Source organism: Pelophylax lessonae, assembly GCF_965119305.1.
Source record: "Pelophylax lessonae genome assembly, chromosome: 10".
In the NCBI taxonomy this organism is placed as follows: domain Eukaryota; kingdom Metazoa; phylum Chordata; class Amphibia; order Anura; family Ranidae; genus Pelophylax; species Pelophylax lessonae.
The window spans coordinates 4,636,261-4,660,044 of record NC_138777.1 but is presented as its reverse complement, the minus strand read 5'-3'; the positions used below and the strand labels follow the sequence as shown (position 1 = coordinate 4,660,044).

At 47.2% G+C, this 23,784-nt stretch overlaps 1 protein-coding gene across 1 annotated transcript in view; it reads left to right on the top strand.

Moving 5' to 3' along the window:
* The window catches only part of STK33 (serine/threonine kinase 33), a gene marked incomplete at its 3' end in the record, with an annotated part of 92,544 nt that overhangs the window by 49,258 nt on the left and 19,502 nt on the right, over positions 1–23,784 (top strand). Inside the window, exons 2-8 of the mRNA XM_082270455.1 lie at positions 3,455–3,571; positions 11,391–11,504; positions 14,345–14,449; positions 15,249–15,387; positions 16,580–16,668; positions 17,539–17,626; positions 19,828–19,903. Of these exons, the coding sequence (XP_082126581.1) occupies positions 3,455–3,571; positions 11,391–11,504; positions 14,345–14,449; positions 15,249–15,387; positions 16,580–16,668; positions 17,539–17,626; positions 19,828–19,903 (728 nt within the window). The remainder of the gene's footprint in view (positions 1–3,454; positions 3,572–11,390; positions 11,505–14,344; positions 14,450–15,248; positions 15,388–16,579; positions 16,669–17,538; positions 17,627–19,827; positions 19,904–23,784) is intronic.

Here is a 23,784-nt window from a genome sequence, read left to right as displayed (position 1 = left end):
CAAATCGGTTTTTCTGCCTCCAGTGAAGAGAAGGACAAATTGTTCCATTTTCTGATTTGCTGAGTTGAAGTTTTAATGAATAAATTGTTTAAATTTCGGCAAAGACGAGAAGAGAAAAGAACATTTGTCTGTTTGTAGCCGGCAGACACTTAATCTTCTGCTAATATTGAATGACCTTTATCACAACTCCATCTAATTAATCCCCATTGTCATTTTTATTTGACGATCCGCTTGATGGGATTTTTTTTGTGGGGACTCAGCGGAGCGCTGCTGCCCCCTTGTGGAAAGCTTGGAGAAGTTGCAGATTTGTAAACATTTTTTTTTTGCTTCTTTGTAAAGTTATCAGACTGCCAGGAGCAACAGGGAATCAGCCAGAATTTTCCATCTGACTAACATTTTACGATCCCTGAAGGTTTTTTTGCATAAGTGAATGACTATGTACTTTGTACTCCTCACCTGGTTGCCGCCACACACGCCTGACACCATCTGACACCAAATAAGTTTATCTTGGTCTCATCAGACCACAGGAGATGGTTCCAGTAATCCATGTTCTTAGTCTTCTTGTCTTCAGCAAACTGTTTGTGGGCTTTCTTGTCCATCATCTTTAGAAGAGGCTTCCTTCTGGGATGACAGCCATGCAGACCACTTTGATGCAGTGTGCGGCGTATGGTCTGAGCACTGACAGGCTGACCCCTCCCCCACCCATTCAACCTCTGCAGCAATGCTGGCAGCACTCATACGTCTATTTACCAAAGACAACTTTTGGATATGACGCTGAGCACGTGCACTCAACTTCTTTGGTGGACCATGGTGAGGCCTGTTCTGAGTGGAACCTGTCCTGTTATACCACTGTATGGTCTTGGCCACCGTGCTGCAGCTCAGTTCCAGGGTCTTGGCAATCTTCTTATAGCCTAGGCCATCTTTATGTAGAGCAACAATTCTTTTTTTCAGATCCTCAGAGAGTTCTTTGCCATGAGGTGCCATGTTGAACTTCCAGTGACCAGTATGAGAGAGTGAGAGCGATAACACCAAATGTAACACACCTGCTCCCCATTCACACCTGAGACCTTGTGACACTAACGAGTTACATGACACCGGGGAGGGAAAATGGCTAATTGGGCCCAATTTGGACATTTTCACTTAGGGGTGTACTGACTTTTGTTGCCAGCGGTTTAGACATTAATGGCTGTGTGTTGAGTTATTTTGAGGGGACAGTAAATTTACACTGTTATACAAGCTGTACACTCACTACTTTACATTGTAGCAAAGTGTCATTTCTTCAGTGTTGTCACATGAAAAGCTAGAATGGGAGGGGTGTACTTACTTTTTTTGAGATACTGTGTGTGTATATATATATTAAAAAAAATAAAAATGTACAGGTGGCTTAATGGCCAAATTACTGAAGTTGTAACTTTAAACCAGTGAATTCACAGTAAATAGATACATTTATTATGCTAATTTATTATTTTGCTTTGAAGTACATTTTCAGCAGCAGATTCTCCCTCTTAACTGTGTGAGAAAAACATGGGATTGTGGGTAAACCTATGTTTTTTTCCTTGTAGTAAGAGGGCTGGGCGGAAAGTGAGCACGCCCCCTTCTATGACACTGCGGTGAGAGGAAAGCCTCCACTGCAGCATTTTTATTGGACAGCTTGGACTGATGGTGCTTTACCATTGGTCCAAGGCTCCAAGCTGTCCATTGAGCTCAGTGCCTCTGACAAGAAATGAGCGGCACTGTGAGCTCATCCTCTCTGTCTGCTGCAAACACATTCTGATAGGCTGTGCAAGGAGCCCTGTATCTCCGGAACAATAGGTGCTAGGAGCCCCAAATTTTCACCAGTGGTGGGATAGGACTTCAGGGCTCTCTGTGAGCTACGACCCTCAAAGCACTTTTTTTTTTTTTTTTTTAATGTCCTCCCCGGGCGGGTCCGTCTATGTCCTCCCCGGGCGGGTCCGTCTATGTCCTCCCCGGGCGGGTCCGTCTATGTCCTCCCCAGGCGGGTCCATCTATGTCCTCCCCGGGGGGGTCAGTCTTTGTCCTCCCCGGGGGGGTCTGTCTATGTCCTCCCCGGGCGGGTCCATCTATGTCCTCCCCGGGGGGGGTCAGTCTATGTCCTCCCCGGGGGGGTCTGTCTATGTCCTCCCCGGGTGGGTCCGTCTATGTCCTCTCCTGGCGGGTCCATCTATGTCCTCCCCGGGGGAGTCCATCTAATTCCTCCTCGGGGGGTCCATCTAATTCCTCCTCGGGGGGTCCATCTTTCTCTCCCCCCCTCCCCCCAGGGGTCCATATTTCTCCCCCCCCCTAGAGCCCATCTGTATCCTCCCCGACGGCCCATGTGTAACGTCCTCCCCGAGGGCCCATGTGTAACGTCCTCCCCGAGGACCCATGTGTAACGTCCTCCCCGACGGCTCATGTGTATCATCCTCCCTGAGGGCCCATGTGTAACGTCCTCCCCGAGGGCCCATGTGTAACGTCCTCCCCGAGGGCCCATGTGTAACGTCCTCCCCGAGGGCCCATGTGTAACTTCCTCCCCGAGGGCCCATCTGTATCGTCCTCCCCGAGGGCCCATCTGTATCGTCCTCCCCGAGGGCCCATCTGTATCGTCCTCCCCGAGGGCCCATCGGCCTCCATTCCTATTAATTTTATTTGATTCACAGAAACTTTATCCTAACTGCGGAGAGAAGAGATCTTCTCCTAGCGGGTCTCTCAGGTCTTCATATTGGTTGGAATTGCAGAGTGTTGGCCGCGTTCTCCTCAGCAGAAGGCGATGCGAATTCCAGCGGCCGCCCAGCGTCCAGATGGCGTTTTATATTACTTTTTATGAAGAATTTCACACTTCCTTCATATCTGTAATCTGTTAGAGAGAAGAATCCAATTACAATGTCCCCAAAGTTTATGTCCTGAACACCGAGAACTTTTCATTATTGGCTGAAGACTAGGAGGAGGGATTCCATTATTATATTTGTAGAGTGTAAGCTCCTCTGGTACAGAGACTGATGTGACTGTGGGGGAGGGGACATTAGAGTGCAAGCTCCTCTGGTACAGAGACTGATGTGACTGGGGGGGGAGGGAACATTAGAGTGTAAGCTCCTCTGGTACAGAGACGAATGTGACTGTGGGGGAGGGGACATTAGAGTGTAAGCTCCTCTGGTACAGAGACTGATGTGACTGGGGGGGAGGGGACATTAGAGTGTAAGCTCCTCTGGTACAGAGGCTGATGTGACTGTGGGGGAGGGGACATTAGAGGGTAAGCTCCTCTGGTACAGAGACTGATGTGATTGGCTCAGTGATCTCTGTACAGTACTGCAGTATATGTCAGAGCTATATAAATGTATAATAATAATAATAGTTCTCGTTAGAAATGTTTCCAACAATCAGTTTTTTCTTTCACATATCTAATTTCTCAGCTCTATAGGTCAGTAGAATTTGTACTAAGCTACTTTTTGTGTTCCAGATGCTGAGTCCAGAGAGCAGTGATGCAAGTAGGAAGATGGCGTCACAGTGGTCGCGCAACAACAGCGCAGAGAACAAAGTCCCACACACTCGCATGGACGATGAAGCTGCAATCCAGGTATTGGGGGGGCTGTGATCTCCTATAAGGTGGGGGTGGGCTGTGATCTCCTATAAGGTGGGGGGGGGGGCTGTGATCTCCTATAAGGTGGGGGGGGGGCTGTGATCTGTTTTAAGGTGGGGGGGCTGTGATCTCCTATAAGGTGGGGGGGCTGTGATCTCCTATAAGGTGGGGGGGGGACTGTGATCTCCTATAAGGTGGGGGGGGGGGGCTGTGATCTCCTATAAGGTAGGGAGGGGGGGCTGTGATCTCCTATAAGGTGGGTGGGGGGGGGCTGTGATCTTCTATAAGGTGGGGGGGGGCTGTGATCTTCTATAAGGTGGGGGGGGGCTGTGATCTTCTATAAGGTGGGGGGGGGGCTGTGATCTTCTATAAGGTGGGGGGGGGGCTGTGATCTTCTATAAGGTGGGGGGGGGCTGTGATCTTCTATAAGTTAGGGAGGGGGGGGCTGTGATCTCCTATAAGGTAGGGAGGGGGGGCTGTGATCTCCTATAAGGTAGGGAGGGGGGGGGGAGGCTGTGATCTCCTATAAGGTGGGTGGGGGGGCAGTGATCTTCTATAAGGTGGGGGGGGGCTGTGATCTTCTATAAGGTGGGGGGGGGGCTGTGATCTTCTATAAGGTAGGGAGGGGGGGGGTTGTGATCTTCTATAAGGTAGGGAGGGGGGGGGGCTGTGATCTCCTATAAGGTAGGGAGGGGGGGCTGTGATCTGCTATAAGGTAGGGAGAGGGGGGGCTGTGATCTCCTATAAGGTAGGGAGGGGGGGGGGGCTGTGATCTCCTATAAGGTAGGGAGGGGGGGCTGTGATCTCCTATAAGGTGGGGGGGGGAGGGGCTGTGATCTCCTATAAGGTAGGGAGGGGGGGGGCTTTGATCTCCTACAAGGTGGGGGTTGTGATCTCCTATAAGGTAGGGAGGGGGGGCTGTGATCTCCTATAAGGTAGGGAGGGGGGGGGGCTGTGATCTCCTATAAGGTGGGGAGGGGGGGGCTGTGATCTCCTATAAGGTGGGGGGGGGCTGTGATCTCCTATAAGGTAGGGAGGGGGGGTTGTGATCTCTTATAATGTATCGTATTGTCTGCCTGTTAGGTCAGTGTCCATCACCCTGACCATCTAATGAGTTCTCTAACCTTGACTACATTCCAACCTGTGGAGATCACCCAATCCGCTCTCTCCAATACACGGTCCACCCTTTCCACAATCTGATTGAACGTCTATTTTCAGTCTTTCTCAACCATTTCAACAGAGAGGAACCCTTAAAATAAATTTCTGGTCTCGGGGAACCCCGGCTAAAAATGAAAAATCTACAACTCATGACACATTACTCTTGTCACCATTGGGAAGAATTACTCCCTTACAGATAGCTAAAAGGAACAATGGTGTCATTGGCAACTTATCTGAGAGGCAGAAATGGCCCATTGCTTGAGGAACCCCTAGAAACCCCTGGAGGAACCCCCAGCAACCCCAGGAGGAACCCCCCAACAACCCCAGGAGGAACCCCCAGCAACCCCAGGAGGAACCCCCAACAACCCCAGGAGGAACCCCCAGCAACCCCAGGAGGAACCCCCAGCAACCTCAGGAGGAACCCCCAGCAACCCCAGGAGAAACCCCCAGCAACCCCAGGAGGAACCCCCAGCAACCCCAGGAGGAACCCCCAGCAACCCCAGGAGGAACCCCCAGCAACCTCGGGAGGAACCCCCAGCAACCTCGGGAGGAACCCCTAGCAACCCCAGGAGGAACCCCTAGCAACCCCAGGAGGAACCCCTAGCAACCCCGGGAGGAACCCCCAGCAACCCCAGGAGGAACCCCCAGCAACCCCAGGAGGAACCCCCAGCAACCCCGGGAGGAACCCCCAGCAACCCTAGGAGGAACCCCCAGCAACCTCAGGAGGAATCCTAAGCAACCCCAGGAGGAACCCCCAGCAACCCCAGGAGGAACCCCTAGCAACCCCAGGAGGAACCCCTAGCAACCCCAGGAGGAACCCCCAGCAACCCCAGGAGGAACCCCCAGCAACCCCAGGAGGAACCCTGGTTGAGAAACCCTGCTTTATTTGTTGAGAAGAGGAAAATCCCCGCCAGGTCCTTTGTGAATGTTAGGGTTAGGTTACCTTGCTGGCACAGCTCCTTGTCTCTTTGTTGAGGAGGAGAAGAACCTCTTCCCCCACACCCCAGGGTCCAGTGGTTGTGGTGATCTGCAAGCAGGGAGCTTGTCAGAATCTGGAAGCCCCTTTAACAATAAGGGGGCCCCCAGATGTAACCCCTCCCCCCTATGTGAAGGAGTAAGGGATTGGTAGTACCTCTACTCATTCACAGAAATAAAATCTGAATCTAGGGAAGAGGTGTTGGTGGCATATCGGTGGCGCTGCCTATTTAGTGTGATCCTCATGGGGAAGAAATACCAAAGAAATGTGAAAAAATGAATATACAAAAAAGTGTTTTCCGTTCACATCCTCCATATGTATGAGATCATTTCACATAGGAACATTAGCCACTCCCATACTGGGCCAATTCTGACCCTCCCATCTCTCCCATCTGAATGTCGCAGCTGAAATCCAGACTCCTCAGACCAGGCAACGCTTTTCCAATCTTCTATTGGCCAATATTGGTGATCCTGTGCCAATTGTAGCCTCAGTTTCCTGTTCTTAGCTGACAAAGTGGCACCCGGTGCTGGAGCCCATCTGCTTCAAGGTTGGATGTGTTGTGCATTCAGAGATGGTATTCTGCATACCTTGGGTATAACGAGTGTGTATTTGAGTTACTGTTGCCTTTCTATCATCTGGAACCAGTCTGTCCATTCTCCTCTGACCTCAACATGGCATTTTCCTCCACACAACTGCCGCTCACTGGATATTTTCTCTTTTCCCCACCATTCTCTGTAATCCCGAGAGATGGTTGTGTGTGAAAATCCCAGAAATACTCAGACCAGCCCGTCTGCCACCAACAACCATGCCACGTTCAAAGTCACTTCCATCCCCTTTCTTCCTCATTCTGATGCTCGGTTTGAACTTCAGCAAGTCGTCTTCACCACGTCTAGATGCCTAAATACATTGAGTCGCTACCATGTGATTGGCTGATTAGCAATTTGTGTTACCAAGCAACTGAACAGGTGTGCCTAATAAATCGGCCAGTGAGTGTGTGCAGGAATAGGTACCGGGCGGGGTTTGTGGGTGTGTGCAGCATGGGACCGGGCGGGGTTTGTGTAGCATGGGACAGGGCGGGGTTTGTGGGTGTGTGCAGCATGGGACCGGGCGGGGTTTGTGTAGCATGGGACCGGGCGGGGTTTGTGGGTGTGTGCAGCATGGGACCGGGCGGGGTTTGTGGGTGTGTGTAGCATGGGACCGGGCGGGGTTTGTGGGTGTGTGCAGCATGGGACCGGGCGGGGTTTGTGGGTGTGTGCAGCATGGGACCGGGCGGGGTTTGTGGGTGTGTGCAGCATGGGACCGGGCGGGGTTTGTGGGTGTGTGTAGCATGGGACCGGGCGGGGTTTGTGGGTGTGTGTAGCATGGGACCGGGCGGGGTTTGTGGGTGTGTGCAGCATGGGACCGGGCGGGGTTTGTGGGTGTGTGTAGCATGGGACCGGGCGGGGTTTGTGGGTGTGTGTAGCATGGGACCGGGCGGGGTTTGTGGGTGTGTGTAGCATGGGACCGGGCGGGGTTTGTGGGTGTGTGTAGCATGGGACCGGGCGGGGTTTGTGGGTGTGTGCAGCATGGGACCGGGCGGGGTTTGTGGGTGTGTGCAGCATGGGACCGGGCGGGGTTTGTGGGTGTGTGCAGCATGGGACCGGGCGGGGTTTGTGGGTGTGTGCAGCATGGGACCGGGCGGGGTTTGTGGGTGTGTGTAGCATGGGACCGGGCGGGGTTTGTGGGTGTGTGCAGCATGGGACCGGGCGGGGTTTGTGGGTGTGTGTAGCATGGGACCGGGCGGGGTTTGTGGGTGTGTGTAGCATGGGACCGGGCGGGGTTTGTGGGTGTGTGTAGCATGGGACCGGGCGGGGTTTGTGGGTGTGTGTAGCATGGGACCGGGCGGGGTTTGTGGGTGTGTGACGCATGGGACCGGGCGGGGTTTGTGGGTGTGTGTAGCATGGGACCGGGCGGGGTTTGTGGGTGTGTGTAGCATGGGACTGGGCGGGGTTTGTGGGTGTGTGCAGCATGGGACCGGGCGGGGTTTGTGGGTGTGTGTAGCATGGGACCGGGCGGGGTTTGTGGGTGTGTGCAGCATGGGACCGGGCGGGGTTTGTGGGTGTGTGCAGCATGGGACCGGGCGGGGTTTGTGGGTGTGTGCAGCATGGGACCGGGCGGGGTTTGTGGGTGTGTGTAGCATGGGACCGGGCGGGGTTTGTGGGTGTGTGTAGCATGGGACCGGGCGGGGTTTGTGGGTGTGTGTAGCATGGGACCGGGCGGGGTTTGTGGGTGTGTGCAGCATGGGACCGGGCGGGGTTTGTGGGTGTGTGTAGCATGGGACCGGGCGGGGTTTGTGGGTGTGTGCAGCATGGGACCGGGCGGGGTTTGTGGGTGTGTGCAGCATGGGACCGGGCGGGGTTTGTGGGTGTGTGCAGCATGGGACCGGGCGGGGTTTGTGGGTGTGTGCAGCATGGGACCGGGCGGGGTTTGTGGGTGTGTGTAGCATGGGACCGGGCGGGGTTTGTGGGTGTGTGTAGCATGGGACCGGGCGGGGTTTGTGGGTGTGTGCAGCATGGGACCGGGCGGGGTTTGTGGGTGTGTGTAGCATGGGACCGGGCGGGGTTTGTGGGTGTGTGTAGCATGGGACCGGGCGGGGTTTGTGGGTGTGTGTAGCATGGGACTGGGCGGGGTTTGTGGGTGTGTGACGCATGGGACCGGGCGGGGTTTGTGGGTGTGTGTAGCATGGGACCGGGCGGGGTTTGTGGGTGTGTGTAGCATGGGACCGGGCGGGGTTTGTGGGTGTGTGTAGCATGTGTAATGTCCACAATTGGTTAAAGTAAAAAAAGTCAACTTTTTAACCACTTTACCTCCGAGATTTTCCCCCTTCATGATCAGGCAATTTTTTTTTGAGATTCGGCACTGCGTTACTGTAACTGACAATTGCGCAGTCGTGCGACGCTGTACCCAAATAAAATGATTTCCTTTTTTCCCCACAAATAGAACTTTCTTTTGGTGGTATTTGATCACCTCCTGCAGTTTTAAAATTTTGCGCTATAAACAAAAAAAAAAAAGAGCAACAATTTTTGAAAAAAACACAATATTGTTTACTTTTTGCTATAAAAAGTTTGATCAGTTTAGGCCAATATGTATTCTGCTACATATTTTTGGTAAAAAAATCCCAAAAAGCGTATATTGATTCGTTTGCGCAAAAGTTATCGCGTCTACAAACTACGGGATAGATTTTAGGACCGTTGATCTCTGTTCTTACACCTCAAGCCACAGCCAATCACAGTTAGAAACACGCCCCTAGGGACACACTTAATCCCTCCCTCTCCAATAGAGTTAACTCCTTCCCTGCCAGTGTCATTTTTACAGTAACCATACATATGTATAGCACTGATTACTGTAGTAATGTCACTGGTAACCCCAAAAGTGTCAAATATGTCAGTCAAGGGTCCGATCTGTCCGCCGCAATGTCGCAGTCCCGCAAAAAAAATCGCAGATCGCCGCCATTACTCGTTAAAAAAAAAACAACAAAAATGACAAAAATCTTTCCCTTAGTTAGTAAACGCAATAACTTTTGCGCAAACCAATCAAAATACGCTTATTGCTATTTTTTTTTTACCAAACATATGTAGCAGAAAACAAATTGGCCTAAAATGTTAAAAAATTTTGATTTTTACATTTTTTTTGGGGAATTTCATATAAAAAAATGTGAAAAATATTGTTATTTTTGCAAAATTGGCGCTCTTTTTTTGTTTATAGCGCATGATCAAAAAATCGCTCAGGTGATCAAATCCCACCAAAAGAAAGCTCTGTTTGTGGGGAAAAAAGGACGCCAAATTAGTTTAGGTACAGCGTCGCACGACCGCGCAATTGTCCGTTAAAGTCACGCAGTACCGAATCGCAATATAGGCCCTGGTCAGGAAGGGGGTAAAATCTTCCGGGGCTTAAGTGGTTAATGATGGACTGAAGGGGGAGGAGCCTAAGTAAAGATAAGCCAATGAGAAGGGAGTTGCATCAGTCGAGACAAGAGATGACCAGGGAGTGAATTAAGAGCTTTGTGGTGTCGTTGGTTAGGAAGGGGCGTGTTTTGGAGATGTTGCGGAGGTTGAGGTGGTAAGATTTGGACAGCGATTGGATGTGGGGCTCAAAGGATAGATCCGAGTCCAGGATTATACCTAGGACCTTGGCATGCTGGGATGGGCTGATAGTTGTGCCATGGATTTTGATCAGGGGAAGGGGCATGTGGGGGGAGAAAAAAATGATAAGTTTGGTTTTGGATAGATTGGGTTTGAGGAAGTGGAGTGACAGTGATTGGCCAGGGTGATACAGACAGTGACAGAGCAGCCAGGGGGTAATAAGCGATAGCCTTGTCTTAGTACATCTCACCTTGACGTTTCCCACATCTGTAATAACAGGTTGGCATTCAGTCCCTCTGCCTTCTATTGTGTTGTCACCTTCCTGTCACCCCGGCCAAGATGGTCGTCGCAGTAACACAAGATGCTCGCTGCCAATGTCACGCAATAAGGAGTGGAGCGGTGTATTACACACAATGGAAATTCCTCATCTCCATTCTGGATGGCCATAATTGTCATTCCAGCTCGCTGTCCAACCCCGTTATTAGTCCTGATTACAGGTCTTGTAGCTCTTCTGCTTCGTTATGTTTTGCCTGCGGCTTTTGCAATTGTGCACTTGCAGAGATGACACACATACTTATGGCTTGTTTAGAAACTACTACTCCCAGCATCTCCTTCAATGAGATATTGTATATGGCCGAATTCACTGTGCCTAAGATTTCCCTTTCTTTATATTACAAAGGATGTGCCGCAAGAGGAGTGAGACTTCTTTCTTGGATTCACTTACCAGGCCATGGCCTCAAAATTCATAAAACTCTGATTCGTATTACTGGACAGTAATAATACAGTTCTCTGCCTCTCCTGTTCTCTTCCTCTGACCCCCTTCTTTTGTCTCTCTCGCTCTCTTGTCTTGCTCTCTTCTCTTGCTCTCTTGTCTCACTCTCTCTTCTCTTGTCTCTCTTGTCTCTCTTGGCTCTCTTGTCTCTCTCGCTCTCTTGTCTGTCTCGCTCTCTTGTCTCTCTCGCTCTCTTGTCTCGCTCTCTTCTCTTGTCTGTCTCGCTCTCTTGTCTCTCTTGTCTCTCTCGCTCTCTTGTCTCTCTCGCTCTCTTGTCTGTCTCGCTCTCTTGTCTCTCTTGTCTCGCTCTCTTCTCTTGTCGCTCTCTTGTCTCTCTCGCTCTCTTGTCTGTCTCGCTCTCTTGTCTCTCTTGTCTCGCTCTCTTCTCTTGTCGCTCTCGCTCTCTTGTCTCTCTTGCTCTCTTGTCTCTCTTGCTCTCTTGTCTCTCTCGCTCTCTTGTCTCTCTCGCTCTCTTGTCTCGCTCTCTTCTCTTGTCTCGCTCTCTTTTCTCTCTCGCTCTCTTGTCTCTCTTGTCGCTCTCGCTCTCTTGTCTCTCTTGTCGCTCTTGCTTTCTTGTCGCTCTCTTGTCTCTCTCACGCTCTTGTTGCTCTCTTGTCACTCTTGTGCACTCTTGTCACTCTCGTGCTCTCTCTCTCTCCCCCTCCCTCTCTCTCGCTCTCTCTCTCGCCTTCCCCTCTTTTGCTCTCTCCCTTCCTCCCAATCACCCTCCTCTCCTTACCCCTTCTCTATTTGGCCATAACTCCAATTATATTGTGTGTATTGTTTCAGCAAATTTACAGTTTCGGGAAGAAGCTGGGAGAGGGGAGCTTTGGAGTTGTGATTGAAGCCACACACAAGGAAAGTGGAAAGAAGTGGGCCATTAAGAAAGTCAACCGAGAAAAGGTGAGACTGAGATCAGTCCAGATGGAGGTGTCCTCCTCTAACTCCCCTCCCTCTTTGCTCAGTGCAGATAGACGTGTCCTCCACCAATATCTTTCTTTCTCTCAGTGCAGATAGACGTATCCTCAGCCAATCACCTTCCTTTCTATGCTCAGATCTGATGTTTCCTCTGCCAATCCATTTCATTCTTTGCTCAGTGGGGATCGAAAAATGTCCTCCACCAATTCCTTCCCTTCCTTCTCTCAGCATAGATAGCCATGTCCTCCTCCAATCCCCTTTTTTGCTTTTTGTAGATGGACGCATCCTCCACCAATTCCCTTTCTTTTCTGCTTGTAGATAGCCGTGTTCTCTGCCAATCTCCTTCCTTCTCTGCTTGTAGATAGACCTGTTCTCCACTAAACTCCTTCCTTCTCTCAGGATAAATAGCCATGTCCTCCACCAATCTCCTTCCTTCTCTCAGTGTAGATAGGCGTGTTCTCTACAGATTTCCTTCTTTCTTTCACTGTAGATAGACATGCCATCCACCAATCCTCTACCTTCTCTCTGTGTAGATAGATGTGTTCTCCATAAATTTCCTTCTTTCTCTCACCGTAGATAGATGTCATCCACCAATCCCCTTCCTTCTCTTAGCATACATAGCCATGTCCACTTCCAATCCTGTTCCTTCTTTGCTCAGTGTAGATAGATGTGTCCTCCACCAATCCTCTTCCTTCTCTGTGTAGATAGACGTGTCCTCCACCAATCTCCTTCCTTCTCTCAGTGTAGATAGATGTATCCTCCACCAATCCCCTTCCTTCCCTTAGTGGGGATAGACGTGTCCTCTACTAATCTCCTTCCTTCTTTGCCCATTGCAGACAGTTATGTCCTCTGCCAATCTCCTTCCTTCCTTCTCTCAGTGTGACTAGACATGGCCTCCACTAATCCCCTTCTTTCTCTCAGTGTAGATAGACGTGTCCTCCATCAGTCTCCCTCATTCTCTCTGTGTAGATAGATATGTCTTCCACCAATCCCCTTCCTTCTCTCAGTGTAGATAGACGTGATCTCCACCAATCCCCTTCCTTCTCTCATTGTCCTCCATCTATATCCTTTCTTCTTTCAGTGTAGGTAGACATGTCCTTTACTAATCTCCTTTCTTCTCTGCCCATTGTGAATAGTCCTGTCCTCTGCCAATCTCCTTCTTTCTCTCACTGTAGATAGACATGTCATCCACCAATCCCCTTCCTTCTCTCAGTGTAGATATACGTGTCCTCCACGAATCTCCTTCCTTCTCTCAGTGTAGATAGACATGTCCTCTACCAATCTCCTTCCTTCTCTCAGGGTAGATAGACATGTCCTCCACCAATCTCCTTCCTTCTCTCAGTGTAGATAGATGTACCCTCTACTAATCTCCTTTCTTCTTTGCCCATTGTGAATAGTTGTGTCCTCCGCCAATATCCTTCTTTCTCCTTCTTTCTCTCACTGTAGATAGACATGTCATCCACCAATCCCCTTCCTTCTCTCAGTGTAGATAGACGTGTTCTCCACCAATTCCCTTCTTTCTAAGTGTAGATAGATGTATCCTCCACCAATCTCCTTCCTTCCCTTAATGTAGATAGATGTGTCCTCCACCAATCTCCTTCCTTCCCTTAATGTAGATAGACGTGTCCTCCATCAATCTCCTTCCTTTTCTCATTGTAGATAGATGTGATCTCCACCTATATCCTTTCTTCTTTCAGTGTAGGTAGACATGTCCTTTACTAATCTCCTTTCTTCTTTGTCCATTTTGAATAGTTGTGTCCTCCGCCAATCTCCTTCTATCTCTCACTGTAGATAGACGTGTTCTCCACCAATTTCCTTCTTCCCTTAATGTAGATAGACCTGTCCTCCACCAATCTCCTTTCTTCTCTCAGTGTAGATAGATGTGCCCTCTACTAATCTCCTTTCTTCTTTGCCCATTGCAGATAGTTGTGTCCTCCGCCAATCTCCTTCATTCTCTCAGTATAGATAGATGTGTCCTCCACCTATCCCCTTTCTTCTCTCAGTGTAGATAGCCATGTCCTCCACCAATCCACTTCCTTCTCTGTGTATTGACGTGCCTTCCACCAATCCCCTTCCTTCTCTCAGTGTAGCTAGCCATGTCCTCCACCAATCCCCTTCCTTCTCTCAGTGTAGCTAGCCATGCCCTCCACCAATCCCCTTCTTCTCTCAGTGTAGCTAGCCATGTCCTCCACCAATCCCCTTCCTTCTCTCAGTGTAGCTAGCCATGCCCTCCACCAATCCCCTTCTTCTCTCAGTGTAGCTAGCCATGTCCTCCACGAATCCCCTTCCTTCTCTCAGTGTAGCTAGCCATGTCCTCCACGAATCCCCTTCCTTCTCTCAGTGTAGCTAGCCATGCCCTCCACCAATCCCCTTCTTCTCTCAGTGTAGCTATCCATGTCCTCCACCAATCCCCTTCCTTCTCTCAGTGTAGCTAGCCATGCCCTCCACCAATCCCCTTCCTTCTCTCAGTGTAGCTAGCCATGTCCTCCACGAATCCCCTTCCTTCTCTCAGTGTAGCTAGCCATGTCCTCCACCAATCCCCTTCCTTCTCTCAGTGTAGCTAGCCATGTCCTCCACCAATCCCCTTCCTTCTCTCAGTGTAGCTAGCCATGTCCTCCACCAATCCCCTTCCTTCTTTCAGTGTAGATAGACCTGATCTCCACCAATCCCCTTCCTTCTCTCAGTGTAGATAGACCTGATCTCCACCAATCCCCTTCCTTCTCTCAGTGTAGATAGACGTGTCCTCCACCAATCTTCTTCCTCTTGGAGGGATAATTTAATATGCAGAAGAGTAGAATTACTGAGGGATGATTTTGGTTCTCCAGGCCGGAAGCTCCACTGTCATGCTGCTGGAACGTGAAGTCTCCATCTTGAAGCGAGTCATTCATGAACATATCATCCACCTGGAGGAAGTCTTCGAGACCCCCAAGGTCAGCCTCTCCACTTGTCTGTCAATCGTCTTTATTCCAGGGGGGAAGGGAAACCTCATTGCTTAGTAATGTGATTTACAGCATCCATTGTTGGGTGTTCTCTATTTCTCGATTCTTCCCTCTGGCTCCGCCCACTGCAGGGATCACCTGTTGGTCAGACATAGTAAATGTTGCAAACTTGTATCAACTGAAGATAATTCACATGACGATAATAGGTTGTTATTGTGCTTTACAAGTTTCCATAAATAAATTCCTGACTGGTTATAATATACAGTAACAGGATCATTGTTCAGCTCCACCATTTTTAATTAAAAAGCCATCCTTTAAGATCCAATCAGTGACTAGGCTGAGATGATGTCATCAGTCTGCTGCAGGCAGGAGGAAGCATTTCCTCAGTCTCCCCTCCCCCAGTGATCAGACTGCAACATTGTAACTTTACCTAAATTGAGATGATGTCATCAGTCTGCTGCATACAGGTAAGCTGAATGTGTTTTTTTTTTGTATATCAATTCCTCAATTCCCTGCACAGCACCCTGAGTTAGAGTGAGAATTCCGGCTTTTCTGCATTATGCTGTGCTGGCAGTCTAACACAGGGGACATTTTTACAGGAGGGGGGGGGGGGGGTAGGAGACACATAGGTGACCTAATAATCCCATTTCCAGTGGTCAAGAAGGTATCATTCATTACACTGAGAACATTTCTATATCTGTCACATGTTGTGGCATGGTTGGTAAATGCGGTTGTGCCACCTGCGCCAGTCTTTGTCACATTATCCCAGGATTGGCGGTTTGTTTTGCAGCGGATGTACCTGGTGATGGAGCTCTGCGAGGGCGGCGAGCTGCAGAAGATCCTCCTGCGCAGAAAGCAGTTTTCAGAGACGGAAACAAGACACATCATTCACAGCCTGGCCTCTGCCATCACCTACCTGCACAAGAAAGGTAAGTGTGCATCATTTTATATTGTAAAGATTCCCTTGGGCTCTATTAACTGCTGAGGGCACCGGGGCCTAGGGCTCTATTAACTGCTGAGGGCACTGAGGCCCTGGACTCTTTTCACTTATGAGGCTCTATTCACTGCTGGGGACACCGGGGCCTCGGGCTCTATTCACTGCTGGGGACACCGGGGCCTCGGGCTCTATTCACTGCTGTGAACACTGAGGCCCTTGACTCTTTTTTCACTTATGAGGCCCCAGGGGCCCTCGGCTCTGTTCACTGCTGGGGACAATTGGGCCCAGGCTCTAGACACTGCTGTGGGCCCCGGGGCTCTAGTCAATGCTGAGGACATTGGGGCCCCCGGCTCTAGTCAATGCTGAGGACATTGGGGCCCCTGGCTCTAGTCAATGCTGAGGACATTGGGGCCCCCGGCTCTAGTCAATGCTGAGGACGTTGGGGCCCCCGGCTCTAGTCAATGCTGAGGATATTGGGGCCCCTGGGCTCTAGTCAGTGCTGAAGACATTGGGGCCCCTGGGCTCTGTTCACTGCTGAGGACACCGGGGCCCTGGGCTCTGTTCACCACTGAGGACAATTGGGCCCAGGCTCTAGACACTGCTGTGAACTCTGGGCCCTGGGCTCTAGTCAATGCTGAGGACATTGGGGCCCCCATGCTCTAGTCATTGCTGATGACACAGGGGCCCTGGGTTCTGTTTACTGCTGAGCACACCGGGGTCCTGGGCTCTGTTCTCTTCTGAGGACACCGGGACCCTGGGCTCTGTTCACTACTGAGGACACTGGGGCCCTGGGCTCTGTTCACTGCTGAGGACCACAGGGCCCTGGGTTCTGTTTATGAAGAATGTAACTGGAGGAGCTGGAACACCAAAGGTGAACAGGAACAGTCTGCGGGAGCAGAGGAATACAAAGGTGAGTGGGAACCCCCAGAACTCCTCATGGGTGGGAACAGAGTCAGGAATTCTGCCAGAGAGAGCTTCAGACATACAGTATGGGGGGAGGGGGGGGTTTAAGGGATCTAATGTGTGTTTTTAGTCTGTAATGTCCTATCAGATGTTAGATTTCATATTCTGACTATCATGGGGGATGACACTGATGTTTCATTTATGATAAATCTGAAGTGCCATACGGTATGTTGTTCTGTGATCCAGAAGATTCCAGTCCCGGTGTTTGTGTCTCCGCACAGATATCGTCCACAGAGACCTCAAACTGGAGAACATTTTAGTGAAGAGTAACGAGAACCAGCCGGGTGAGGGGATGATGGTGAACATTAAGGTCAGTACATCTGTGTCTGCACTTTCCTACTCTGCTCCGCCCCAACGCGGAGCCGTCACCAACTCATGTGATCTGTTTGTAAGATTTTAAAGGGAAGGCCTCCAAGGAGAAACCAGGATACCTGGATGTTATGCCTATCCTCAGAATTTATTTAGATCTGGTAATCTAGGAAAACCAGCTTGTAGTGGTAATAATGAACTCTGACACGCCCCCTGCAGGCTCATTGTTGTCTCTGACATACAAAAAATCAGATGTATCAAGGAGTCAGGGTTTAGATGTTCCTCACAGCTGTCCGTCATAATGGCCCTTGAAGCTCCAATCAGATTGCTGGCTGCTGAGAGGGAGTGCAGACATTGGGTTGGCAGGGGGCCCAGTCCCAGCAGGGGCTTCTTTGTGGCTTAGTTAAGGGTCCACAGCCCACCAAGGTCAGGGCTGGTTCCAGATGCTCTCTCAGTCATTGGTGCGTTAGGTAGGTGGCTTCTGCATTCAGCTCACCTGATTGGCAGCACTCCTCCGCTACATGCTCCAGTGCTCCCCATAAGGATAGCAGCTTTATCTGGGGGCCCCGAGATTTCTAATGACAGCTCTGTATATATGAGAGAGGTTGCCCAGCCTAGACTCCAAAGAGCAGATCCACCTACCGCCCATGTGAGGTGCTCTCTATATTCTGGCTGCAGCAGATTACAAATAACTCAGATTTAGGTGGCATTATTGAACTTTCTGATCTTAGAACATTTTCAATCATTGCTGGATGGCATTAGCAGGTCCCACGTGTGATGTCACAAAGTAGATCAACCTCTGCTATCAATAATCTGACTGCTGTGCATAGTAATGATGAACACCGCTCTGGTTTTCTGTTCCTGTTGGCAGGTGACGGATTTTGGCTTGGCGGTGCAGAAGGGCGGAGTTGGCAGTGAAAACATGTTGCAGGCCACGTGTGGCACTCCTAAATACATGGGTAAGTCTGCATGGGGGCCCTGGGGGCAGGGGAAGTCCCAGGCTATAACTTTTTTTTTTTTACTGTATAAGTTTGCTTTAACCGACATTGTATGCAAACAGAAGCTCATCCCTTTGATCTGCAGATGAATGAAACAGAGTTGATACAAAAGTAACAATGTTACTGTGTCTCTCTCTCTATCTCCTGTCTGATCAATGTTTATAAACAATGTTACTTTATATCTCTCCATCTCCCGTCTGATCAATGTTTATAAACAATGGGGGGGGGGGGGGGGGGATGGCAGGCGTATCATTGAATTGTGTGAGGATATTGTTGGCACCTCTTCTCTAAAAGGAAAGTGGGGCAGATGCTGCTCCTTATAATCAAAATGGGTGCAAGACCCCCTCCTGTAGTGATTAAAGCCGACATTGAATGCAAACAGAAGTTCATCCTTTTGATCTGCAGATGAATGAAACAGAGTTGATACAAAAGTAACAACCTTACTTTGTATCTCTATATCTCCCGCCTGAGCAATGTTTATAAACAATGTTACTTTGTATCTCTCTATCTCCCGTCTGATCAATGTTTATAAACAATGTTACTTTGTATCTCTCCATCTCCCGTCTGATCAATGTTTATAAACAATGTTACTTTGTATCTCTCTATCTCCCGTCTGATCAATGTTTATAAACAATGTTACTTTGTATCTCTCTATCTCCTGTCTGATCAATGTTTATAAACAATGTTACTTTGTATCTCTCTATCTCCTGTCTGATCAATGTTTATAAACAATGTTACTTTGTATCTCTCTATCTCCTGTCTGATCAATGTTTATAAACAATGTTACTTTGTATCTCTCTATCTCCTGTCTGATCAATGTTTATACACAATGTTACTTTGTATCTCTCTATCTCCCGTCTGATCAATGTTTATAAACAATGTTACTTTGTATCTCTCCATCTCCCGTCTGATCAATGTTTATAAACAATTTTATTTTGTTTCTCTCTATCTCCTGTCTGATCAATGTTTATAAACAATGTTACTTTGTATCTCTCTATCTCCTGTCTGATCAATGTTTATAAACAATGTTACTTTGTATCTCTCTATCTCCTGTCTGATCAATGTTTATACACAATGTTACTTTGTATCTCTCTATCTCCCGTCTGATCAATGTTTATAAACAATGTTACTTTGTATCTCTCTATCTCCCGTCTGATCAATGTTTATAAACAATGTTACTTTGTATCTCTCTATCTCCTGTCTGATCAATGTTTATACACAATGTTACTTTGTATCTCTCTATCCTGTCTGATCAATGTTTATAAACAATGTCACTTTGTATCTCTCCATCTCCCGTCTGATCAATGTTTTATAAACAATGTTACTTTGTATCTCTCTATCTCCTGTCCGATCAATGTTTATAAGCAATGGGGGGAGGGGGGGATCATAGAACTGTGTGAGCATATTCTTGGCAACACTTTTCTAAAACAAAAGTGGGGCTGATACTGCTCATAATTTTAAAGGTGTGCAAGACCCCCCTCCTGTAGTTTTTTGCACGTGGCCTGTAGTGGGTGGAGCCTGCTGGGCCCCTTTTATGGCTCAGGCTATGCACAGCACAGTGATGATGTCACTGCTACTTTTAAAATGAAGTATCTGGGTTTGCAAAGACATTTTCTGCACTCAAAATAGATTGAAGTCCTTTACTGAGGAATATCATATTATAAATGAAAATCTTAATGCTCGGAGTTCACCTTTAACAGACTGAAAGGGGAAAAGCGGAGAAGTTGATGTTTAGGATTTGATTCGGATGGTCGCTGTGTGGTGCGATTTCTGCTGGCTGGCAGGTAGTTTGCACCGTCTCTCCCGGTGTCATTCATCCGGTGGGTTTCGATGTCTCCTGCAGCCTCAGCATCCAGAACATCAAAGATTTAACAAGCGAGGCTCGCGGTGTGCACCGCCCCGCGCCCCATCTGTTTCCACAGTCACACGGAACAATTAAAAAGTCACCGATCATCGGGATATTTATCCAGTCATCGTTTCTGGGAGCGCTGAGCGGGGGAACTCGCAGGGCCGCTACATAATTCATACAAACATCTGTCTGCTCCCCTCCCCCCATCGGGGAATAAATCGGGGGATCAGCAGGTTGCGTGCGTTGCCGGTTTAAGCATTTATAAGTGTTTTGTGTATTATTAATATTTGGTTTCTTTTGCTTCCTCCGTCAGCTCCAGAGATCATCAACGCTCACGAATACACGCAGCAGTGCGATATTTGGAGTATCGGAGTCATCATGTATATGCTGTGAGTAGCCGGCCCCCGCCTTTATTTATAGATCCGCCGGATAAATTCTATCCAAAAAAATCCAAATACACGGCTGAGAAATATACGCAGGAAAAGAATCCTCGTACTATTGTGGGTTCCCCCAAAAGGAGGGTGACAACCCTTCAGAGTTTGCAGCAATGAAGACCACACCCCCTTTCCTGCCCACCATTCCGTCTCCAGCCAATCAGTTATGGAATACTGCTGAGGAGATCCCCCTATAATAGTCCTATTGACCAGTGTCACCAGAACAGGAAGTGAGGGAAAATCTTCCAGTGGGGACATCTGCTACAACTAAGGAGATTTCCTTACAATTACAGAATGATAAAATGACACTGGGCGGCCCTCACCCCCTTCCTGCCCAGGACAATTTTCAGCTTTCTGCGTTGTCGCACTTTGAATGACAATTGCGCAATCATGCTACTCTGTACACAAACTACATTTCTATCATTTGTTTTTGTGACAGATAAAGCTTTCGATTGGTGGTATTTAATCACAACTGGGTTTTTTATTTTTTGCTAAAAAAATTAAAAAAAACCTAAAATTTTGGAAAAAAAAGTTTTTCTTATTTTCTGGTCTAAAATTTTTCTCCTTCACTGATGGGCAATGATGAGGTGGCACTAATGCAGCATGGATGGGCACTGATGAGCAGCACTGATGGACACTGATAGACAGCACTAATGGGCAGGCACTGATTGGCGGCATGGATAGGTGGCACTGATGAGCGGGCACTGATAACTGATGAGTGGGCACTGATAGGCAGCACTGATAGGTGGCTCTAATGAGCATGCACTGATCGGTGGCACTGATGAGCATGCACTGATGGGCACTAATTGGCGTCACTGATGAGCAGGCACTGATGAGCGGGCACTGATAACTGATGAGCGGGCACTGATAGGCGGCACTGATCGGTGGCACTGATGAGCATATGGTGCCGTTTTGCACTAAAAGTCATTTTATTATATTTTTTTTCCAGAAAATTTGCGTTTTAATAAACAGTTGCGCATATATCAGTTGAAACAAAAATATCACCTTTTTATTCTACAGGGCCTCTGCTTTCAGAAAATATATGGTGATCTGGGCATGGGGTACTGCCCTGGGGGACATGTATAAATAAAAAAAAAAAAAATTCCCAGCGTGCACCAGTCTGTGATGTCAGTAGGGGGCGGTGTCATAGAATAGAAAAAAAAGGGATAGAATAGAAAATAAAAGAGCAGAATAAAATGGAATAGAAAATAAAGGGATGTAATAGAATAAATAAATAGAATAAATAAATAGAATAAATAATAGAATATAACTATCTTCTGAAATAGAAAATTTAAATAGAATAAAAAAGAATAAAATGGAAAAGAATAAAAAAAGAATAGAATAAAACCATCTTCTGAAATGTGATTATCAAATAGAATACATTTGAATACAATAGAAAAGAATAGACTAGAAAATCAAAGAATAGAATTTAAAAAAACACAGTATAGAACGAATATAACCATTTCCAAAAATTCAAATAGAATCAGTTTGAATAGAATAGAAAAAATAGATTGTAATAGAATAAAAAAATAACAGAAGATAATTGACTAGAATAGAATAGACAAAAACAATAAAATAGAATAGAAAGAATACAACCATCTTCCGAAATTTGAATTTCAAATAGTACAAATTTGAAAAGAATAGAAATATAAAATAGAATAAAATAGAAAATAATAGAGTAGAATAAAGAAAAAGAATAGAAAGTATATAACATTATAACTGTTTTCTAAAATTCGAATTTCCAATAGAATAAATTTGAATAGAAAATAATAGAAAAGAATATAAAAAAAAAACGATAGAATATAATGGAATAGAAAGAATATAACCATCATTCAAATTTTTAATTTTGAATGGACAAAAAATGATTTCTAATGGAATTTGAATTAGGAAAATTTGAATTGATTCAAATTTGAACAAACAAAACAAATTGAACGAATTCAATTAATTTAACTTAACACATTTTATGTAAATAACGAATCGAAGTGAAACCCATTTTTTCGCTCTGCACATGTCTAGTTCTTCATCCTGGGTTGGGCCCCCATTAGCCTCAATAGCAGCTTAACAACAATCGTTTTACGGCGGCAGGTCGGCTCTGTCCTGTGAAATGACGTACCTGTACATCGCTTCGTGGGACCGCTAGCGGGGGTGCGCGCGTGCGCCAATTTACCACAGCTGAAGCTGATCAGCGGGTCCAGCACCCACGATCGCTCCCCGTGGAGACAGAACGGCGGTCTGCCATTGTAAACCCAGCACACCGCTGTTCTGTCAGCAATGAACACAGAGATCCTCCAATTTAGGAACACAGATCTCTGTATTCATTCAGCAATACATTTCCCCCCCCAGAAAACACCCCCTAGGGACACATTTGATCGCCCCTGGTGTTAACCCCTTTCCCTGCCAGTGTCATTATTACAGTAACAGTGCATATTTATAGCGCTGATTACTGTAGTAATGTCACTGGTCCCCCCAAAAGTGTCAAAAATGTCAGTCAGGGGTCCAATCTGTCCACCGCAATGTCGCAGTCCCCCTAAAAATCGCAGATCACCGCCATCACTAGTAAAATAAATAAATAAAAATGAGATAAATCTTTCCCCTAATTTTTAGACGTGATAACTTTTGCACAAACCAATCAAAATACGCTTATTGGGATTTTTTTTTTTTTTACCAAAGTCCCCCTAAAAATCGCAGATCGCTGCCATTACTAGTAAAAATAAATAAATAAATAAAAATGACATAAATCTTTCCCCTAGTTTGTAGATGCAATAACTTTTGCGCAAACCAATCAAAATACGCTTATTGGGATTTTTTTTTTTTTTTTTTTACCAAAAATATGTAGAAGAATACAAATTGGCCTAAAAAGATGAAAAAATTCGATTTTTTAAATAATTTTTTTGGGAATGTTTTATAGCAGAAAGTAAAAAATGTTTTTCTCAGAATTGTCGCTCTTTTTTTGTTTATAGCGCAATAAATAAAAATCGCAGAGGTGATCAAATACCACCAAAAGAAAGCTCTATTTGTGGGGAAAAAAGGACGTACATTTTATTTGGGTGCAGCGTCGCACGACCGCACAAGTTTCAGTTAAAATAATGCAGTGCCGAATCGCAAAAAATGGCTCATTAAAGGGGTAAATCCTTCCGGTCTTAAAGTGGTTAAAAAATTTTTTTTTGTCTTTTTTTTTTTTTTAATTATTGCGCAAAAAAATAAAAAAGTCAGTGATGATTACATACCACCAAAAGAAAGATCTGTTTATGTGGAAAAAAAAAACAAAAAACTTTCCGGTCCAGAAGTGGTTATTTTGTAATCCTCGTATCCCGTCTATTATCCTGAGACGTGCGTTCAATGCGCCACATGTCACTGAAGAGCGATATTTTTTTTTTTTCTCCATGTGGCTCATATCGCGGGAATTAAACATAAATCGCCGCCCGTTTCTGCGCTCCTTCCTTTGACTAATTGCGACTCTGATTATTCTGACTGTAATATCTTTATACGTCGGCACAAAGCAAATAAAAAGAAATTTGCATTTTGATGACTGTCATTATGTAACGGCGTCTTCAGTGACAGTTGGGAAATTGGGTTACACTCAAACAGCGTCATAATTGACTACCGGAAACCGACATTCTTCAAAACGTTTATTAGTCAATAAAGTTAATCAGAGCCGCGCCGGAGGCCCCCTGCAGGCTGTCAGCTGGCGCTGCGCCATGAGCGCGTCGGATCGAGATATTGAAGATTGTTTTAAGTTAATTCAATATAATCTTCAATTTTACAAACTTAAAGTGGACTTTTACCTGAACTCTGATTTAAATTATTAATATAATGTGTCTTAACGCAATACCGTA